Source organism: Anomaloglossus baeobatrachus, chromosome 1 (genome assembly GCF_048569485.1).
Source record: "Anomaloglossus baeobatrachus isolate aAnoBae1 chromosome 1, aAnoBae1.hap1, whole genome shotgun sequence".
Lineage (NCBI taxonomy): Eukaryota > Metazoa > Chordata > Amphibia > Anura > Aromobatidae > Anomaloglossus > Anomaloglossus baeobatrachus.
The window spans coordinates 120,164,539-120,183,486 of NC_134353.1; the positions used below are offsets into that span (position 1 = coordinate 120,164,539).

The 18,948-nt window shown below is 39.7% G+C and overlaps 1 protein-coding gene across 1 annotated transcript in view; it reads right to left on the minus strand.

Moving 5' to 3' along the window:
• Positions 1-1,751: 1,751 nt before the first annotated feature.
• KCTD8 (potassium channel tetramerization domain containing 8) overlaps positions 1,752-18,948 on the minus strand; it is a 225,698-nt gene continuing 208,501 nt past the window's right edge. Inside the window, exon 2 of the mRNA XM_075334034.1 lies at positions 1,752-2,829. Within this exon, the coding sequence (XP_075190149.1) occupies positions 2,369-2,829 (461 nt within the window). The 3' untranslated portion in view covers positions 1,752-2,368. The remainder of the gene's footprint in view (positions 2,830-18,948) is intronic.

Sequence of the window (18,948 nt, forward strand, 5' to 3'; positions counted from 1 at the left end):
GCATGAGTGGGGGCAGCTCTCTGGGCTCTATTTTATGCTAAATCTAGGAATTCTGATCGCCTCAGAATTGCTGTACCCAGTAATCTAAGTTAAACATCTGTAAATTCAGAGTCTCTTTGCCTACATTATGCTGCTATCAGATGAGAAAGCAAAAACCTTCTGACAGAATCCCTTTAAGAACTATTTTCAGCCTAAAGGTGAACAATCCTGAAGTCCTGGAAGTGGTGAAAAGGTCCCACAGAGCCCTGATCGCAACATCATTGGGTTTGTCTGAGATTGCATGAAGATACAGAAGGATTTATGCAATTGTGCACAAGATCTGTGGTTAGTTCTTCAAGATGTTTGGAACAACCACCGTGAAAAATTACTTGATAAACTGTGTGCAAGTGTATCTAGAAAAATTGATGCTTTTGAAGGCAAAGGATAGTTTGATCAAATATTGATTTTATTTTATTTTTTGTTTATTCCCTTAGCATTTTATTAATTAATAAAAGTATATATTTTTTTCTCTTCTATTTATTTAAAGCATTCTTATTTTGCAGCAATTTTTCCACTCCGGCTTGAAACCTTTACACAGTACTGCATATTGTGCAATAATTGTGTTGTGATCAGAGCCTTACACTTTGGTAATTTCTTAATCTTGACATAATATAATTTTATCACATTAGTGTTTAGTATTTTATGCTTCACATACCGTATATACTCCAGTATAAGCTGACCCGAGTATAAGCCGAGGTCCTTAATTTTAACACAAAAAAACTGGGAAATCTTATTGACTCGAATATAAGCCTAGGGTAGGAAATGCAGCAGCTACTGGAAAATTTCAAAAATAAAGATAGATTCCAATAAAATGTAATGTGCCCCATCCTTGTGCCCCGCTTGTAGTAATGTGCTTATCCTTGGGCCCCATGGTAATGTGCTCATCGTTTAGCAATGTGCTCTGCAAAAGTGTGCCCATCATTTAGTAATGAGCCCTCTAGTAATGTGCCCATCATTTAGTAATGTCCTCATTCCAGTCCCCTTCTTGTCCACTATTATATTGTTGTTTGCACACAAAAAACATTCTCGCCTGTCCTCTATTCCTGCGGTGTCCTCTTACCTGCTTCTTGCAGTCCACAGGCACATAGACCCACTCGATAATCGACGGTGCATGGGGCCACCTCTGCAGGCTGCCATCATGGCTTTACTTCAGTTGAATTCTTTGCGGCGCCATAAAGCATTCAACTGCAGTAAAGCCATGATGGCAGCAGTGGGCTCATGCACCGGACTTGATCATTGAGGGGTGCTTCTTATGGTCCACAGGCATAAAGACACCTGTATGATCACGTCCTGTACACAAGGCCGCCACTGCTGTCAGCACTTTACTGCAGTTGAATGTTTGCGGCACCGAAAAGCATTCAACTAAAGTAAAGCCATGATGGCAACCTGCAGCGGTGGCTCCGTGCATTGGACGAGAGGACAGGTGAGAAGAATTTTCAATGGAATCCCACTCGAGTATAAGCCGAGGGGGATCATTTTCAGCATAAAAAATGGGCTGAAAAACTCAGCTTATACTCAAGTATATACGGTATATAATGTATTTTATTTTGCCACTTCATGCTAAAATCTAGAATTAAAATGAAAACATTTAAATCAATTAAAGCAATTAATATATCTTAAAGTCAGATCTATTATTCCATCCACATATTATATATGATACATTCTATATTATAGGCAAAAGAAAATCAAGCATCAATCGAACAAAAAAGAATAAAAAATTCCAGATGAAGTTGCATTTGTGTTTTATTTCTAAGACGGTGGTCATGCAAACTAAATATTTTACTGCATTTACATTTGAGAAATTTCTGTAGGTAAAATCTACTGCATACCTCCCAATGTTTGATTCCAAAATCAAGGGACATTTAAGCTGCACCCTCTCTAGAAAAACCTCAAAATCACACAGAAGTCTGTAATCTTGATTATGCGCCTTTCCCTTTGCGGCTTCGTTAATGGGACAGTCGTGAGTCTTCGGGTCTGTCGGGAGGTATGCCATTGATATTCATAATGTAACTATAATTTTATTATAATAAATGTTTTCACAAAAATGTTATATTAAATACAGGAGTGAAAAGGTATCTGACAAAGATTAACAGTAGAAGTGGTCCCTTGAAGACATGCATGGTATTTTCTAATTTGTTGTCACCGGGATTTTTTTCTCATGGAAAATGACAGTTTCTGTTTCAGAACTGATGGTATTTTAATTTTCACAAAATTACACCTTATAAATTGATATGCACAAAATTCTATACATCAAGTAGGTTGTGAAAGCGAGGGAGTTCAGTAGAGGAACACACAAACCACGAATCATTGATTGGTAAAGAGGAGATTCCTATACATCATACTTTTCTAATAATTCCATCTGCCATGGACGTTTTTTCTCTGGAAAGTAATCTGGAATTTTGATTTTTTTAAATTCTTGTATACATTTTTTCATTTCTTCTTCGATGCTTGGTTTCTCACTGACTTTCCTTTTAGAAAGGTTGTTATCTCTAGATTTACTCATCAGCGATTGGAAGAGTTCACTATTCCTACGTTTATCAGCCGGTGGAACCCACTGGACTTGGTTCTTTTTTGATTGACGATCCAAGGTTAGGGTGCTAGGTTGATGAGAACTTGATTGTTGGAGGACGGATGTATTTTCTTGTGGGGTGCTAGCTTCTGACTGGCTATCACAACTAGAAGTAGACAGTTCATTACACGATGTTCCACTTTCACTACCTTTGTCTAACACTTTTTCGGACTTTACTTCATCACAGTCTTGTTTTGGAGATACTAATTTTAAAGGGGATCCTGTGGTGACAAACAAAAAGACAAAAGAAAATTAGGTTTAACATCATTAACATTAAAAATAACATTTAAATAGATGGACGTTATGTAGTTCGGTCATCAGTAATAACAAGTCAACAATCATCTACTGTAGATTAAACTCAACCAAAATAAATAAAAAATCAGACTCCCTTTCCTTATTTGTCAGACAGGTCCACACATTATGGGTTATTGCAATTCATGAATTATACCACAATTTATAACTGCTCTTAATTGTTTAAGTTTTTAAATGGTTGACACAATATAGTATTAAATTATCATAATGACAAATTGTTTGAGATGAGTGAATCTTTTGAATATTTTGAAATTCAAATTAATCAGATTTACCAACATTTTTTCCCAAGAAATTTGATTTGATGCCAATTGAAAGTATTCCAATTTCTCCAATTTTCCTTAAAAATGTGTATGCTAAAAACAAATTGAGCGAGACAAAATGCGCAGATGGGCTCTTAACCGAGTAAAGTAGTGGATATAAAGCGATCAGGAAGGCTCACCTGTACTAGTTGTGAAAGTCACAACTACTGTATAAACGTGTACCAATGGCTGCTTCAGTTAAGTGGTGGAATATGATAGGTGCAGATCAAGGAAAGGGTTAAACGCCGCCATGCCGTTGAAATAAATCCATGACTAATTGGATAGAAATTGTGATCTTTATTCGTCTACATGTTTCAGAGATTATTCTCCTTCTTCAGGACCAAAAATCACATGCAATATGAAATCCTTATCCATTTGGTCTTGGATTTTCCTCAATGGAAGTGTGGCATTTAACCCTTTCCTTGATCTGCACCTATCATGAAAAATATGCATGACAGTATTCTCTTTTCCTCACACACTAATCCTCTTCACTGCTGTGCCATCACACAATATCTTCTCAATGTGTTCATTGTTTACTGGCTTTTTGGTATTTATATGGCTAAGTTGTAAACTGTGTCTTACTATCCAAATTCACCCCATGATGACTGCTGCATTCCATGAGCCTGCTTTTTTACAGGCTAGGACAGTCTCTCCTCATTGGCTGAGTTATATCATATGAAAAGATAGCAGCAAGCCTTTATGTGGAAGCCTTAACGAGGACATGTGATCTTTCATTGGCTGATGCAATTTTCTGCAATGCGTAAAATGGCAGTGGCTACATTGGGTGGCTGAAATAAAAAAATTGCAAATTGTTCGAATTTGCTGAGTTCAGGGAATTCTTAAATATTCAATTTGCAAATTTCCTCTTCAGAGAGGAGGAGGGCAGTAGAGTTCATACTGCCACCAATTGGAAGTAGTAATCCAAACAGTCAATATCAACCCTTTAAACGAGCCTTGTCATATGGCTTAAAATATATAAGCCAAACCAAAATCTCAATCTTAATCTGCAAATTGAGATTCTGATTTGGCTTATAGATCTTAAGTCATATAGCAAGGCTGGTGTAAAGGGTTGATATTGCCTTTTAGGATTGCTACTTCCACTAGGTGGCACTTGAGTTCCAGTCCTCTTCATCTCTTAAGAGGCAATTCATATTCAAATTACCTAGAGGAGCATGTAAGGTGTTTAAAGGGGTGGTTAACTACTCTACAATAGTGGCCACATTTCTGTAAAACTGATAGGGAAGGATTTTTCTAAATACCTTGTTCAGCCAGTTCTCTCTCTGAGCGGCGCTATTGCAGTCCGCTCATCCCAATGAATGGTCCCGTGATCTCTGGGATTCGGTGATGTCACATCAACTTCCAGTTGACCCGACATCACCGAGTCTGGCCCCAGTCTTCTTGAGTGACTAGGTTGTGGGTGGAGTTTTACTGCTCGTCACAGCCCAGCATCACTCCTGCTTGCAGGGCTCTGCAGTGAAATAGAGAGCGCACAAGATGCTGGGTTGTGATGCTGGGCTGTAGTGCTGGGCTGTGATGAGCGGTGAAACGCCACAAATAGTCTAGTTTCTTAGGAAGAATGGGGCCAGCCTTGGTGATGTCAGGTCAACTGGAAGTAGACCTGACATCACCAGATCCCAGAGGTCACGGAGCCCGGGGGGCAGGGGGTCACTTCATGGGGATGAGCAGAGTGCAATAGCGCCGCTCAGAGGCAGAATTGGCTGCACAAAGTAGTTAGAAAAAGCCTTCCCTATTAGTCTTACAAGGATGTGGCCAATTGCAGAGTAGTGAACCACCCCTTTAAGTCTCCTCATACTGGCATGCCAGACCTGATGTGTCACTCTCCATAAGGAGTAAACTTTACCCTTAGATGCTAAATAGTCAATACAAATTCATCTGGCATCAATTCAATTCACTCATCTCTACAAATTGTAGAAAACCTCATGCCCCTGTTTAAGGATGAAATAACAAAAAGTTTAATCATAATTTTATTCCGATGATCACACAATGTCTGTTTTATGACACTAGCTGCTGTGAATGCAGCTGTGTTCTTAAAATGAGACCTGTTTTGCTGGCAGGATATCCTGAACATATGGAGTATGTAGGGAGTAAATACAAATGTCAGCAGGGCATCATGGTCATGCAAATGCACAAATTCTGCATTTGTTTATTGCTACTTTTGTATATTTTTGGCTTTTCACACAGTATTATTGGAAACCTGTCACTAGGTTTTCTCAATATAAACTAAATCCACCACCCTAAAGTCATCTTAAACAGTATCCCGATTAGCATATGGCACAGTCCAATGGGTGTTGCTGGTCTCTGGTCGATGCCTTCTCTGTTCCCGCAATCGCCATTCTCTTACCTTGATTCACAATTGACATAGCTAATGTCCCCTATGTCATCCACAGTCTGTTCAAATTTTGTGCTTACACAGTAGGGAACAAGAGCTGCATAGGAACAACAAACTGTGTGGATGACATCAGCCAAATCAACTAAGGCAGGAGGACAGCAACTGTATGGACATAGGAGGCAACAAGCAACAACTTGGGACATCTATGGACTTGACCATTCAACGTATGGTTAGACAAAGAGGCTTAGGTGGGTACCATGAAAAATGTGACATCTATGAATGGAATCATTCAACATATGGTTAGACAAAGAGGTTTTGGTGGGTACCATGCAAAATGTGACATCCATGGACTGAACCATTCAACACATGGTTAGACAAAGAGGCTTATGTGGGCACCATGAAAAATAACACATATAGAAGTGGTGCACAGAACATGGTGTATAAATATAGACTTGGATGAAAAAGATAAAAAACACCCACAACAATCCTGGGACATACAAAAATGTTACTTTTATTATACAATCAAAGAAAAGTAAACAACAAGAAAAAAACTAATTAAAAACATTTAAAATGTGCTAAAATGGAAATTTCGTGGCCTTTTTTCCTATCATAAAATTAAAACTGGAAATCAACTTCAAATTTAATGTCCAAAATATTAAGCAAGTGAATCCTCACACTAATAAAGAAAGTCCAATAAATATAACATGAAATAATCACAGAATAAATGTAAATATCTGTACAGGTAAGGGGAGGAAACAAAGGTTTCCACGTGTTTCGCTGGTATTGGCCAGCTTACTCAGGGGTGTTTTTCTTTCAAGTTTAACATATGATGGGATAAACAATCAAAAGCATTCTCTTCAATTTATGGGGGAGCTTGGCTCTTATAAATAGGTTTCAGGGGTGCAGTTAAGAATCAAATGTAGCGGATATAGTTTATATAGAGAAAACCTGATGACAGGTTCCCTTTCATTTATGCATGCATGAGTCAGTGACTGTTATTTGTAATAACACTGTATATTCATAATTGAGAATGTAGTCTAAAGGCTACTTTACACGCTGCGATATCGGTGCCGATATCGCTAGCGTGGGTACCCGCCCCCATCTGTTGTGCGACACGGGCAAATCGCTGCCCGTGCCGCACAATATCGCGCAGACCCGTCACACATACTTACCTGCCCTTGTAACAGGGTTGGTGCCTCAGGATTGGAGGATTGCTGATGTGGTACCGATATTTAAGAAAGGTAAGAGGGTAGATCCAGGCAACTACCGTCCAGTAAGCCTGACATCAGTAGTATGCAAAGTTTTTGAGGGCATTTTAAGGGATGACATGCAAAAATATATTGCAGAAAATAATATGATACCTGACAAACAGCATGGATTCATGAAAGATAAGTCGTGTCTAACCAACCTGTTGGGGTTCTATGAGGGGGTAAGTTCAAACCTGGATATTGGTAATGCAGCTGATGTGATTTATTTGGACTTTGCAAAGGCATTTGATACTGTACCACATAATAGCCTTATACTAAAGCTCCAGAAGCAAGGACTACGGGACACAATATGCAACTGGGTAAGGAATTGGCTAAAAGATAGGAAACAAAGAGTAGTCATAAATGGTACATTCTCTAAATGGGCTATAGTCAGCAGTGGGGTGCCGCAGGGATCTGTGCTTGGACCGATTCTTTTTACTCTCTTTATTAATGACCTTGTGGATGGGATTGATAGTACAGTGTCAGTCTTTGCCGATGACACCAAACTATGTAGGATATTAAAAACGGACCTTGATAGTACAATATTACAAAAAGATCTGGATAAGATGTCAGAATGGGCAGATACTTGGCAAATGAGATTTAATGTTGATAAATGTAAAGTAATGCACCTAGGACGGAGTAATCCTATAGCTGCGTATACATTAAATGGAAGTAAACTCGGGACTACAGAACAGGAGAAGGACTTGGGTATTCTCATTACAAATAAGCTGAGCAGCAGCACTCAATGTCAAGCAGCAGCTGCTAAAGCAAACAAGATTTTAGGGTGTATAAAAAGAGAGATTAGATCCCGTGATCCCAACGTATTGTTACCCCTCTATAAATCACTTGTAAGGCCACATCTGGAATACGGGATCCAGTTTTGGGCTCCACATTTTAAAAAGGACATTCAGAAGTTAGAGTCAGTTCAAAGGCAGGCAACTAGACTATTACAAGGAATGGAAGGCCTCCCATATGATGACAGGTTGAAAAAGTTAGATATGTTTAGCTTAGAAAAAAGACGTCTCAGAGGAGATCTCATTTATATGTATAAATACATGTGTGGTCAATATAAAGGACTGGCACATGACTTACTTCTTCCAAAGACAATACTAAGGACCAGGGGGCACTCACTGCGAGTGGAAGAAAAGCGATTCCGACACCTAAATAGGAAAGGCTCCTTTACAGTTAGAGCAGTCAGACTGTGGAATACACTACCACAAGAGGTAGTAATGGCAGATACTATAACAGCTTTTAAAAAAGGGCTGGATGATTTCCTCAGTACACAAAACATTGTTCATTATAAATGACTTAGTGACTAAATGTAGAACTGGTAGAGGAAGGTTGAACTAGATGGACCTAGGTCTTTTTTCAACCTAAGTAACTATGTAACTATGTAACTATGACCCGTCACACATACTTACCTGCCCGGCGACGTCGCTGTGACCGGCGAACCGCCTCCTTTCTAAGGGGGCGGTCCGTGCGGCGTCACAGCGACGTCATTGAGCGGCCGCCCAATAGCAGCGGAGGGGCAGAGATGAGTGGCCGGAACATCCCGCCCACCTCCTTCCTTCCTCATAGCGGCCGGGAGGCAGGTAAGGAGAGGTTCCTCATTCCTGCGGCATCACACATAGCGATGTGTGCTGCCGCAGGAGCGACGAACTACATCGTTACTGATGCAGTAACGATAATCGAGAATGGACCCCCATGTCACCGATGAGCGATTTTGCACGTTTTTGCAACGATGCAAAATCGCTCATTGGTGTCACACGCAGCAATATCGCTAATGTGGCCGGATGTGCGTCACAAATTCCGTGACCCCAACGACTCCGCATTAGCGATGTCGCAGCATGTAAAGCCCCCTTTAGACTTTGAAGGAGATGCTACCAATATGTTTTTTCTTCTTACTATGAACAAATGATTTCAGGTCGTCTCTGAAGGATTTGCACAGAATCAGAATAGAGTTTACTTTTTGTCGGCTGACCAGCCAAAACCCCACCCAAGCTTTAATCCTAAAACCTCCAGACAACTGAGAATCCCATCCTTGTAGGGAAACCTAAATTCTAACATTGACAATGGTATACTGTCTAGTTTTTGCAACTGTATAGAAAAGCATAATCAAAATATTTGTGTGCAGCTCAAAAAATGTATACAGGTGCCTGATAAGTTGGAAAGCTGATCCATTGGGTATTTGTTGGAAAAAAAAATCTATAGGAATATGTTTGATGTATACAATGGGAAAGCATAATGTATGTGTGTCATGTGGAAGAGTATCTTAATGTCATTAGAGTCTTAAATGGACCAACCACCAGGATTTTCGTATATAAACTAAAGTCAGTGCTATACTGGCACTGTCTGCCTGCCTGTCCTTCCTCCCCCTTGTCCTTCCTCCTCCTGTAAAAACAGAGACAGGGGCAGGAAGGACAGGCAGACAGACAGGGGCGTGAATAACTAGCAAAACCCGACACACCTATTAGATATTCTGCAGCACCTCTCACCAAATAACAATGCATTTTCCTAACTTTTCTTGCCTATATTTCAGAAAGTATATAACCGATTTCACAACTAAAGGTATGTTTAGAATAAAATTGATAGTACCAATATAGCACTGGCTTTAGTTTATATATGAAAATCCTGGTGGTTGGTCCTCTTTAACTGTAAAACTTTGCTACATCAGATACTATGGTACAAAAAAAAACTTTTTTATATTTTAATTTTTAGAACTTCATGGCTTTTACACCTCTTTTTAAAGGGGCAAAGGGTGAGCAGCAGCTGTTTCAGGTAACAACATGCAACACCCTATGAAATAAGTAAGAATCACTGAACATCGCAATTTACTTTCCTGTGCCTGAGTGCAATCTCACAACACACATTGTTTTTCAGCAAATGTCACAACTGTTCACATAAAAGCTGTACAAAACCGTGGTAATGTGTGATGGAGGCAGAAATGTGCTGCCCACTTTACTGCAGACTGTGGGTGGATTATTAACATAATGTTCTGGATTAGTCAACACTAAATTGAGGTCACTCAGCTACAAACCTGAGCCAGGTTTGGCACAGAGTTCTTTAAGAACTCTGTTAGGAGCCCCATAGAAGCTGTAATGGCCGCCATTCCCATTCCACAGAGACATATGAGAAACTCCAACAGAGACTCCAAAAATAAATGATGATAGAGCACAATGGGCCCTTACAAGTCAGTAGGGTGAGTCAGGATCTGTCATGTCCTTCTTAGGCAACTTTCACACTGCGTGCTCTACCTGTTCAGTGGTCCCATTGGGGCCTCCATCCAAACCCCAACAAAATGGTAGTCAGATGTATGCGCCAACGGGGCCACTGACTATAATGCTGCAGACGGAGTCACCGTGTGCTCTGTTTTGCACTATTTTCAGGAGTGTACGCCTACTATAGGCGGACACGTAGATGCAGTCTACTAGGTCTGGGTGTCCACCTCCAATAGGTGTATACTCCCTAAAATGGTGCATGACAGAGTACACAATGACTCCATCTGTACCACTATAGTCAATGGCCTCGTCAGCGCATACGTCTGAATATCGTTTTGCGACGGGTTCGGATGGAAGCCCCAATGGGACCACTGAACTGGGAGAGAAACGCAGTGTGAAAACGGCATTGGGTATTAGTAGTAAGCCTGATTCAGAGTGAACTTGTGGTTTTCATTGTATAGAGAAACCATGGCACAAATGTAATCAGTGGCTAAAGAGTAATGGAAGACGTTATTTAGCAATTTTAAGAGGACTTTCCTAAAGTTTTGGGCATCTTTTTTTAAATCTATTGGAAATGAATAAAAATCTCATTGCTGCCCACAACCAATCGGAACTCAGCTATTGTTTTTTAAACTGCTCTGGTAAAGTGAAAGCTACAGTCATGGCTAAAAGTTTTGAGAATGACACCAAAATTATATTTTCACATGATCTGTTGCCCTCTGGTTTTTAATTGTGTTTGTCTGATGTTTACATCACATACAGAAATATAATTGCAATCATATTATGAGTACCAAAAGGTTATATTGACAGTTAGAATGAGTTAATGCAGCAAGTCAATATTTGCAGTGTTGACCCTTCTTCTTCAGGACCTCTGCAATTCTCCCTGGCATGCTCTCAATCACCTTCTGGACCAAATCCTGACTGATAGCTGTCCATTCTTGCTTAAGCAATGCTTGCATTTTGCCAGAATTTGTTGGTTTTTGTTTGTCCACCCGTCTCTTGATGATTGTCCACAAGTTCTCAATGGGATTAAGATCTGGGCAGTTTCCAGGCCATGGACCCAAAATCTCTATGTTTTGTTCCATGAGCCATTTAGTGATCACCTTTGCTTTATGGCAAGGTGCTCCATCATGCTGGAAAAGGCATTGTTGAGTGCCAAACTGCTCTTGGACAGTTGGGAGAAGTTGCTCTTGGAGGACATTCTGGTACCATTCTTTATTCATGGCTGTGTTTTTAGGCAAGACTGTGAGTGAGCCGATTCCCTTGGCTGAGAAGCAACCCCACACATGATTCGTTTCAGGATGCTTAACAGTTGGCATGAGACAAGACTGGTGGTAGCGCTCACCTCTTCTTCTCCTAATAAGCTGTTTTCCAGATGTCCCAAACAATCGAAAAGGGGATTCATCTGAGAAAATGATTTTACCCCAGTCCTCAGCAGTCCACTCCCTGTACCTTTTGCAGAATATCAGTCGGTCCCTGATGTTTTTTCTGGAGAGAAGTGGCTTCTTTGCTGCCCTCCTTGAAACAAGGCCTTGCTCAAGCAGTCTCCGCCTCACAGTGCGTGCAGAAGCACTCACACCAGCCTGATGCCATTGCTGAGCTAGCTCGGCACTGCTGGTAGTCCGATCCAGCAGCTGAAACAGTTTTAAGATACGGTCCTGGCGTTTGCTGGTTTTTCTTGGGCGCCCTAGAGCCTTTTTGTCAACAATGGAAGCTCTCTCCTTGAAGTTCTTGATGATGTGATAGATTGTTGACTGAGGTGCAATCTTTGTAGCTGCGATACGCTTCCCTGTTAGGCCATTTTTGTGCAGAGCAATGGTGGCTGCACGTGTTTCTTTAGAGATAACCATGGTTAACTGAAGAGAAACAATGATACCAAGCACCAGCCTCCTTTTAAAGTATCCAGTGGTGTCATTCTTACTTAATCATGACTGATTGATCGCCAGCCCTGTCCTCATCAACACCCACACCTGTGTTAATGGAACAATCACTAAAACAATGTTAGCTGCTCCTTTTAAGGCAGGAATGCAATGATGTTGAAATGTGCTTTGGGGGTTAAAGTTCATTTTCTTAGCCAATATTGACTTTGCAAGTAATTGCTGTTAAGCTGATCACTCTTTATGACATTCTGGAGTATATGCAAATTGCCATTAGAAAAACTTAAGCAGTAGACTTTGTAAAAATTAATATTTGTAGCATTCTCAAAACTTTTGGCCATGACTGTAAACTGTGATTGGTTGCTATAGGCAAGAACGACTGTTTTCCTAGAAGATTTTTTTTTACTTAAACTTTTGATGATTTTCTTAGTAATGCTGTAAAATGAGAAATCCAGTCAGGTAATCTTACACCTACATATGATGGTAACAGCACTATTGTAACATGAAAGATGTCCGTCATATGAATGGCTGTTTGCTTAAAATGCTTGCCTTGTGAAAAGCTTTACGTAGTAACCTGAGACCACCTGTATTACCCATATCAACTGTATCTATGGAATATCAGAAGACATAGGGCCAGATTCTTTAAGATTGGTGTTTCGTATGCCAGTCTTAATGAAGAGTGTGCAGGAATAAGACAAGTCTAATTCACTAAAGGGAAGCTGTCAGGTGCAAAATGCACCCAGACCCACAATCAGTTCTGGGTGCATATATCTAATCATTGACTAACTGTCCCTGTATCTAGTAGCATAGATAAGGAGTTCTTTAGAAAAAGTATTTCTAAAGATCTTTTATCATATGCTAATGAGGCCAGCGACTAGTCCCAAGGGCGTTACTTCCCTTGGCAAGTCTGTCCCCTTAGCATGCTAAAGAATGTGAAGCATCAGAGACATGGTGACTTTCATCTCTACTACCACAGCTCGTTTTCAGCTCAGTTTACACGATCAGAAGTCACAGACTTCCGGTCATGCGAACTATGAAGCCAGATGTACGCGTCCCAGCTTCATATTTGTATAGTGTGTATGACCGGATAGCCGAGGACATTCTGATCTTGCACAATGAGCCGAAAACCAGCAATGACAGCAGAAGTGAGAGCGACCGTGCCTCTGATGCTGCGCATCCATTAGCATGTTAGCACACCTAGATGAGCGAACCCGAACTGTAAAGTTCAGAGTTTGTATCGAACACAGACTTAAAAAGAAAGAAAAAAACAGTGTTCAAGTTTGGGTCCTGTTTGTACGCTAAACACTTGATCAAGCATCGAGGTGCTTGGCTACATTCAGTGCTCGGCCCAGTTTGAGGCGTTTGCAGTCTCTGAATTGTTCTCACTGGGGGTAAAAGCAATGTTTTCAGGTGTAGTGTGTCCGAAAATAAAAAAAAACTCACTCCCTTGGAAATGCTCTGTTTATGGCGGGCTGTATGTGGGCGGAGAGCTGAACTGTCCACTGAACAACTTCCACTGGGGTTTGGGCTCCGGGATCAAGTTCAGGTCAAGTCCAGGTCCTGAACTGAACTGTATCTAAAGTCCGGTTGAACCTAGCACACCCGAACGTCCACTCATCTCTATCAGTCATGCCTGTGGCAAGTGTTCGTACTACAATGAGTGGAAAGGTCTCCTCATTTCTCAATAGTATGTCCTCTTGCTGCTAAGATAGTTCTTCTCAGTCACTGTTGTCTGCTGTGTGATATCTGAGCCAGGATGCAGCTACAAGATTAATCACTAGAGAGAGCATGTTGTTTGTGCTAAAGCTTCTACTCATAACACCTGACTACAAAAGGGACAGTTTGTAGTCAGGATGCAGTATTTAATATTTTAAAGCAGAAACTTCCACACCCATAAGTGATACTGTACTAGGAAGGTAAAACAGGTAAATAAGTTATATTACAAATAGACATACTGTAAGCAAATTTGTTAAAATAGAATATAATTCCCTACGAATTTTGCAAAAATTACAACTCTCCAAAATCCAAATATTTTGCAGTCCACTCAGCTGGAAGTCAGTTTGGTGAACCATGAAGGACCTTTATAAGACTTAAGAAAAGAAATATAGGTAATCACCTAACTACTCACCACTCCCATCGGTCCCACAACCCACCATCCGGCCATACATGCCTCTACTTTTAACCTTTCCCTTTCACCTGTGGCCTGCCTCATTCTGTGGGACAAGTAGACTTCTGAAGTCATTGCACACAATATTGTCATTGTGCCAGTCTTGACATCACAATGTGTGTCTCCTGAGGTGCAGTACAATACAGTAGGTCTTAGGCCACACACGTCAAGCCGTCACAACCTACATTGCAATGGTATGGCATTCAATGTTGTTAGAGGCCTAGTCAGGGTGACGCAGAATCTCGGAGTGCCAACGATGGGGGAAGGGAAAATAAAAGAGGCCAAGAGGACCAGATATTAGCCTGCAGGGCAAATAGGTGAGTATTCTTTTTTTTCTTACATCTTACATTTATTATGCTATGGGGTGTAGATAGATCCCACAGGATAATAAGGAACATTTCATTTGCGTTGAATAACCTTATTGAAAATCACATTTTTTTTGTCAAATTCGAGTGAGTTGCCCAAGTCAAATATCAGCAGATTCCTTTACAAAATGTTTGATTTTAATAGCTATTTATTGGGCTAATTGGAATAATCTATTTTTTCCTTATTTCCTGAATAACTATTTGTATTTGCTGCAAACATAATTAAAGGGAACCTGTCATGTAAAAAAATGTTTTTAACCTGCAGATGTGGGGTTAATCAATAGGTTAATAGTGTTCTAAAGCTGTGTGGCCACCTGAGTGAAAGCCCCACTCAGCGGGAGTAAATTAACTTTATTCCTCCCTGCAGCCTCTGGCTTTCAGTTTTAATTTCCTCCCTGCAACCTCTAGCTTTCAGTCTTAATAGTGTTTTTTGACATGACAGATGCCCTTTAAATTGTGGACTTAATTTACATTTTCACTAGCTTTGTTGCCAGTAATGTAACTTGAAGTTGTGACCTGAAATTCTAAATCTTCAACAAGGCCATCAACTATCATTGGTGTTTAAGATTAATATTGTCATATGGGGGAAAGGGCCATCTCTAAGCTCCTAGTTCAAGATTTTCACATAATACTCTTTTGTGTGTTCAATGTAATGTAGAAGAAAAAATTATTTTAATAGCTTAAATTGCCAATTTGAATAATGTCTAATAGGCTCCGGAAACTTGTTTTCTTAAGTGACTTTTTACACATTTACCAGTAATCATAGTATTAGCCATGTAGAGTTGATGTCCTTGATATCAGGCTAAAGGTCTTCAAACCATACCAGTAATCAGAGATATGGATCAATGCACATGTAAGCAATTTACAGTAGTCTTCTTGCTATTTACAATTAAAGGGGTATTCTCAAGTTTGGACAGAGGATAGTAAGATTGGTGTTAAATTTTCAATTGCTGAGGTCTGATCTCCAATCCTGAGAACCAAAGCTTTGTTGAGCCTCTTGTGAATGGAGCAGTGGTTGATTATTTGCCCTGATCTGCCATTCATTTTTAATAGGACTGTCAGAGATATCCAAACGCTGCCCTTGGCTGGTCTATGGCACTTACATAAGAGTGGATGGTGTGGCAATGGGCATGATCGACCATTGCTCCATTCACACAGCGTATTTCAGAACCCCAGTTTTTCGAATGTGTGTATTCCAGCAGCTGAACCCCCATGGATCGGGATGACTTCTAAACTTGAGAGTTTCCCTTTAACTATTGTAGAACTTGTAGTTACAAAATCTTCAAATATTCAATAATTGTGAGTACTAGGAATTATATTGCTTGAATAATAACCCATGTATAACAAAAATCAACAGAAATATGGTTACAAGAATTCAAAATAAATGTAGCAACAATTCTAATTCTACAAAATCTTTCGGTCAACAACAAGGATGATTCCTCCACCATTATTTTCATGTATAAGATATATTCCAATTTAAACTAACATAATATTCACATATATAGCTCATGGACTATCTGTGTCAAGGGCTAGTCAAAGTATTCACGTGCTTTTTTCTGCTTTTTATCACACTTACACCCATTGATTCTTTCTGTTCAATGATTTTACTAAAAACCGAACTAGTTGATGTCAGACAGTTGGAAGAGAACATTAGGGAGCCATTTTTATTGGTATACGTATGAAGAAACTATAAAGCTGAAAGTGCGTAACAGAGATAATTTATTCCGTTTTCCTTTTACTAGATCACCATATCATTATTTAATTCATTTTAGTAACATATTGTTAGTTTTATTCTTTTAATTAACAGTAAAACAGATAACTATGCTGAACGGAATGGAGTAATTCTGCAAGATTAACTGCCTTGGGTTAGAGAGCAATATGATAAGAGACCAAAAATCTCCCAAGGGATACTTCATAGATTCACAGATAATTGATGTCACTCTTAACATTAAATATTTCTTTGATTTACTATTCAACCTACTGTGCAAATGTCAATCAAGTCCGCCACATGACTATTAAATATACAGTATGAATATAAGAACAATCCTATAAATCTCATGTTTGAAAAATGCCAAGCATTCTCCCTCTCCATAACATTCTCATCTTTGCACTATAAAGACCCTATAGCGGGCTTTACATGCTGCGATCTCGCTAGCGAGATTGCTCGCGATCGCCCCCGTCGGTTGTGCATCATGGGCAAATCGCTTACCCCCGTCACACGCACATACCTGCCCTGCGACGTCACTCTGGCCGGCAAACCACCTCCTTTCTAAGGGGGGCGGTTCGTGCGGCGTCACAGCGACATCCCACGGCAGGCGTCAAATAGAAGCGGAGGGGCGGAGATGAGCGGGACGTAACATCCCACCCACCTCCTGCCTTCCGCATTGCTGGTGGAGGCAGGTAAGGAGATGTTCCTTGCTCCTACAGTGTCACACACAGTGATGTGTGGTGCCGCAGGAACGATGAACAACATTGCTAATAAGCAGAAAATGATTTTTTGTTTCAGGACGACCTCTCCGCGGCTAATGATTTTGACCGCTTTTGCGATTCTTGAATGTTGCTCATAAGTGTCACACACTGCGATATCGTTAATGACGCCGGATGTGCGTCACACACACCGTGACCCTGACGATAATTCATTAACGATATCGTAGCGTGTAAAGTATGTGCAGGGTCATATTACAGCTGTTTACGAGGCCATATAGTAACTTTCTATGCCTTAGTTTTTAATCGCGTATATAAAATATTTTTACTGTTTGACCAAATCCAATAAAAAAAAAGTGCCATGTTTCATCGGATTTAATGTTATTACTTCATCCCCTAAAAGGATTGCTTCTAGGACAGAATAATTTGATCTATGGAAGGAAGAAGGAAAGGGGTTAACCCGCGCTGCCATGTGGGACAAGAAGACAATCAATTGAAGCTTAAAGTGTGATTTATTGTTCTACACGTTTCGCAGTATTAAAACTCCTTCAGGAAACAAAATCACTGATGCATTTCTATGTTTCACGAAGGAGTTTAAATACTGTGGAACGCGTAGAACAATAAATCACACTTTAAATTTCAATTGATTGTCTTCTAGTCCCACACGGCAGCGCGGGTTAACCCCTTTCCTTCTTCCTTCCAGATATTGATCTATCAACGGGGCCTGCAGCAGCTATTGTAGTTTAATTTATTCTCCTGGAGTAGTTGTAAGTCACCCCAGGTCAGTGATTCCCTGAAATCAGTTTATTCTGGTACCATCAGGATAAAACCTTATTTGTATTTTTGTCTTTTCCAGCAACTTTAATTATATATACTAGGGGGACTAATTGGAGTATAGTATGTTATATATGCACAATGTTATGGTTCTTTCAGGTCTACAAATATCTGAAAGGTAGTCACAGGGCAGAGGGAACCACCCTATTCTCATTAGCACAAGGAAGTACAAGAAGCAATGGGAGGAAACTGAAAGGGGGGAGATTCAGATTAGACATTTAATAAAAGCTTCCTGACAGTGAGGGCAGTCAGGGAGTGGAACAGGCAACCACGAGAGGTAGGGAGGTCTCCATCAATGGAAATCTTCAAACAGAAGCTGGATAAACATAGCTGGGATGATTTAGGAAATCATGCACTCGCAGGGGATTGGACCCGATGGCCCTTGAGATCCCTTCCAACCCTACCATTCTATGATTCTATGATATACAGCTATAGGGACTCTGGGCAAAAAAGTAATATTTCTTTTAGTCTGTTTTGATAATTGAAGCCCAATCACATCATTTTGGACACTACTCTTGTAAAAGGGTTAAGAAACACAATTTAAGATTGTTTTAAAAAATCTGCCCCGTTGTGTACTACTTTAAAATCGGTTGCATATTAACATTTTATAATTCTAAATAATCAACATTTTGGTGATTAAAATTAAGGATGTAAAGTAACATATTTAACTGTTCTATATTATAACTTAAATGCCCTCATTTTTTATTACTTATAGTATATAAATATATGCATAAAATAAAAATTAAATTTCTTTGCAATTTTTTCTAAGGATAAAAATTAGGCGAGAAGTCATATTGGCTAATATGGACCAATAATTTTCCCTTTAAGCACAATATTTTATAGGTATTATTTTTACAATATTTTTATACTATTTTAGATGTTCATCATTGTCTCAACACAAAACAAAGATGGAAAACTATTGTAAACTTGCCATAAAATAGCTAAAAAAAAAGGACTTATTACTTACATCTTATTATTGCTGCCCAATTTGGTTCTTTCACATACGATGAGATGCTAAGCTCTCAGAAAGCCAAAAATACATTGGGTTGGAAATTTGATCCTAAAAAGTAAAGCGTAGGGCTTTGTAAATATCAAGTACATAATATGTAAAATATTCTACAGCAAGAACATGATTTTGTAATGCTGAACAATATTAATTTTACAGAACACATGGACTAATTTTACATATTTTATAACTTTGAAAAACACTACAATTATCACCTAATGTGAGGCCTATTGATTTCACT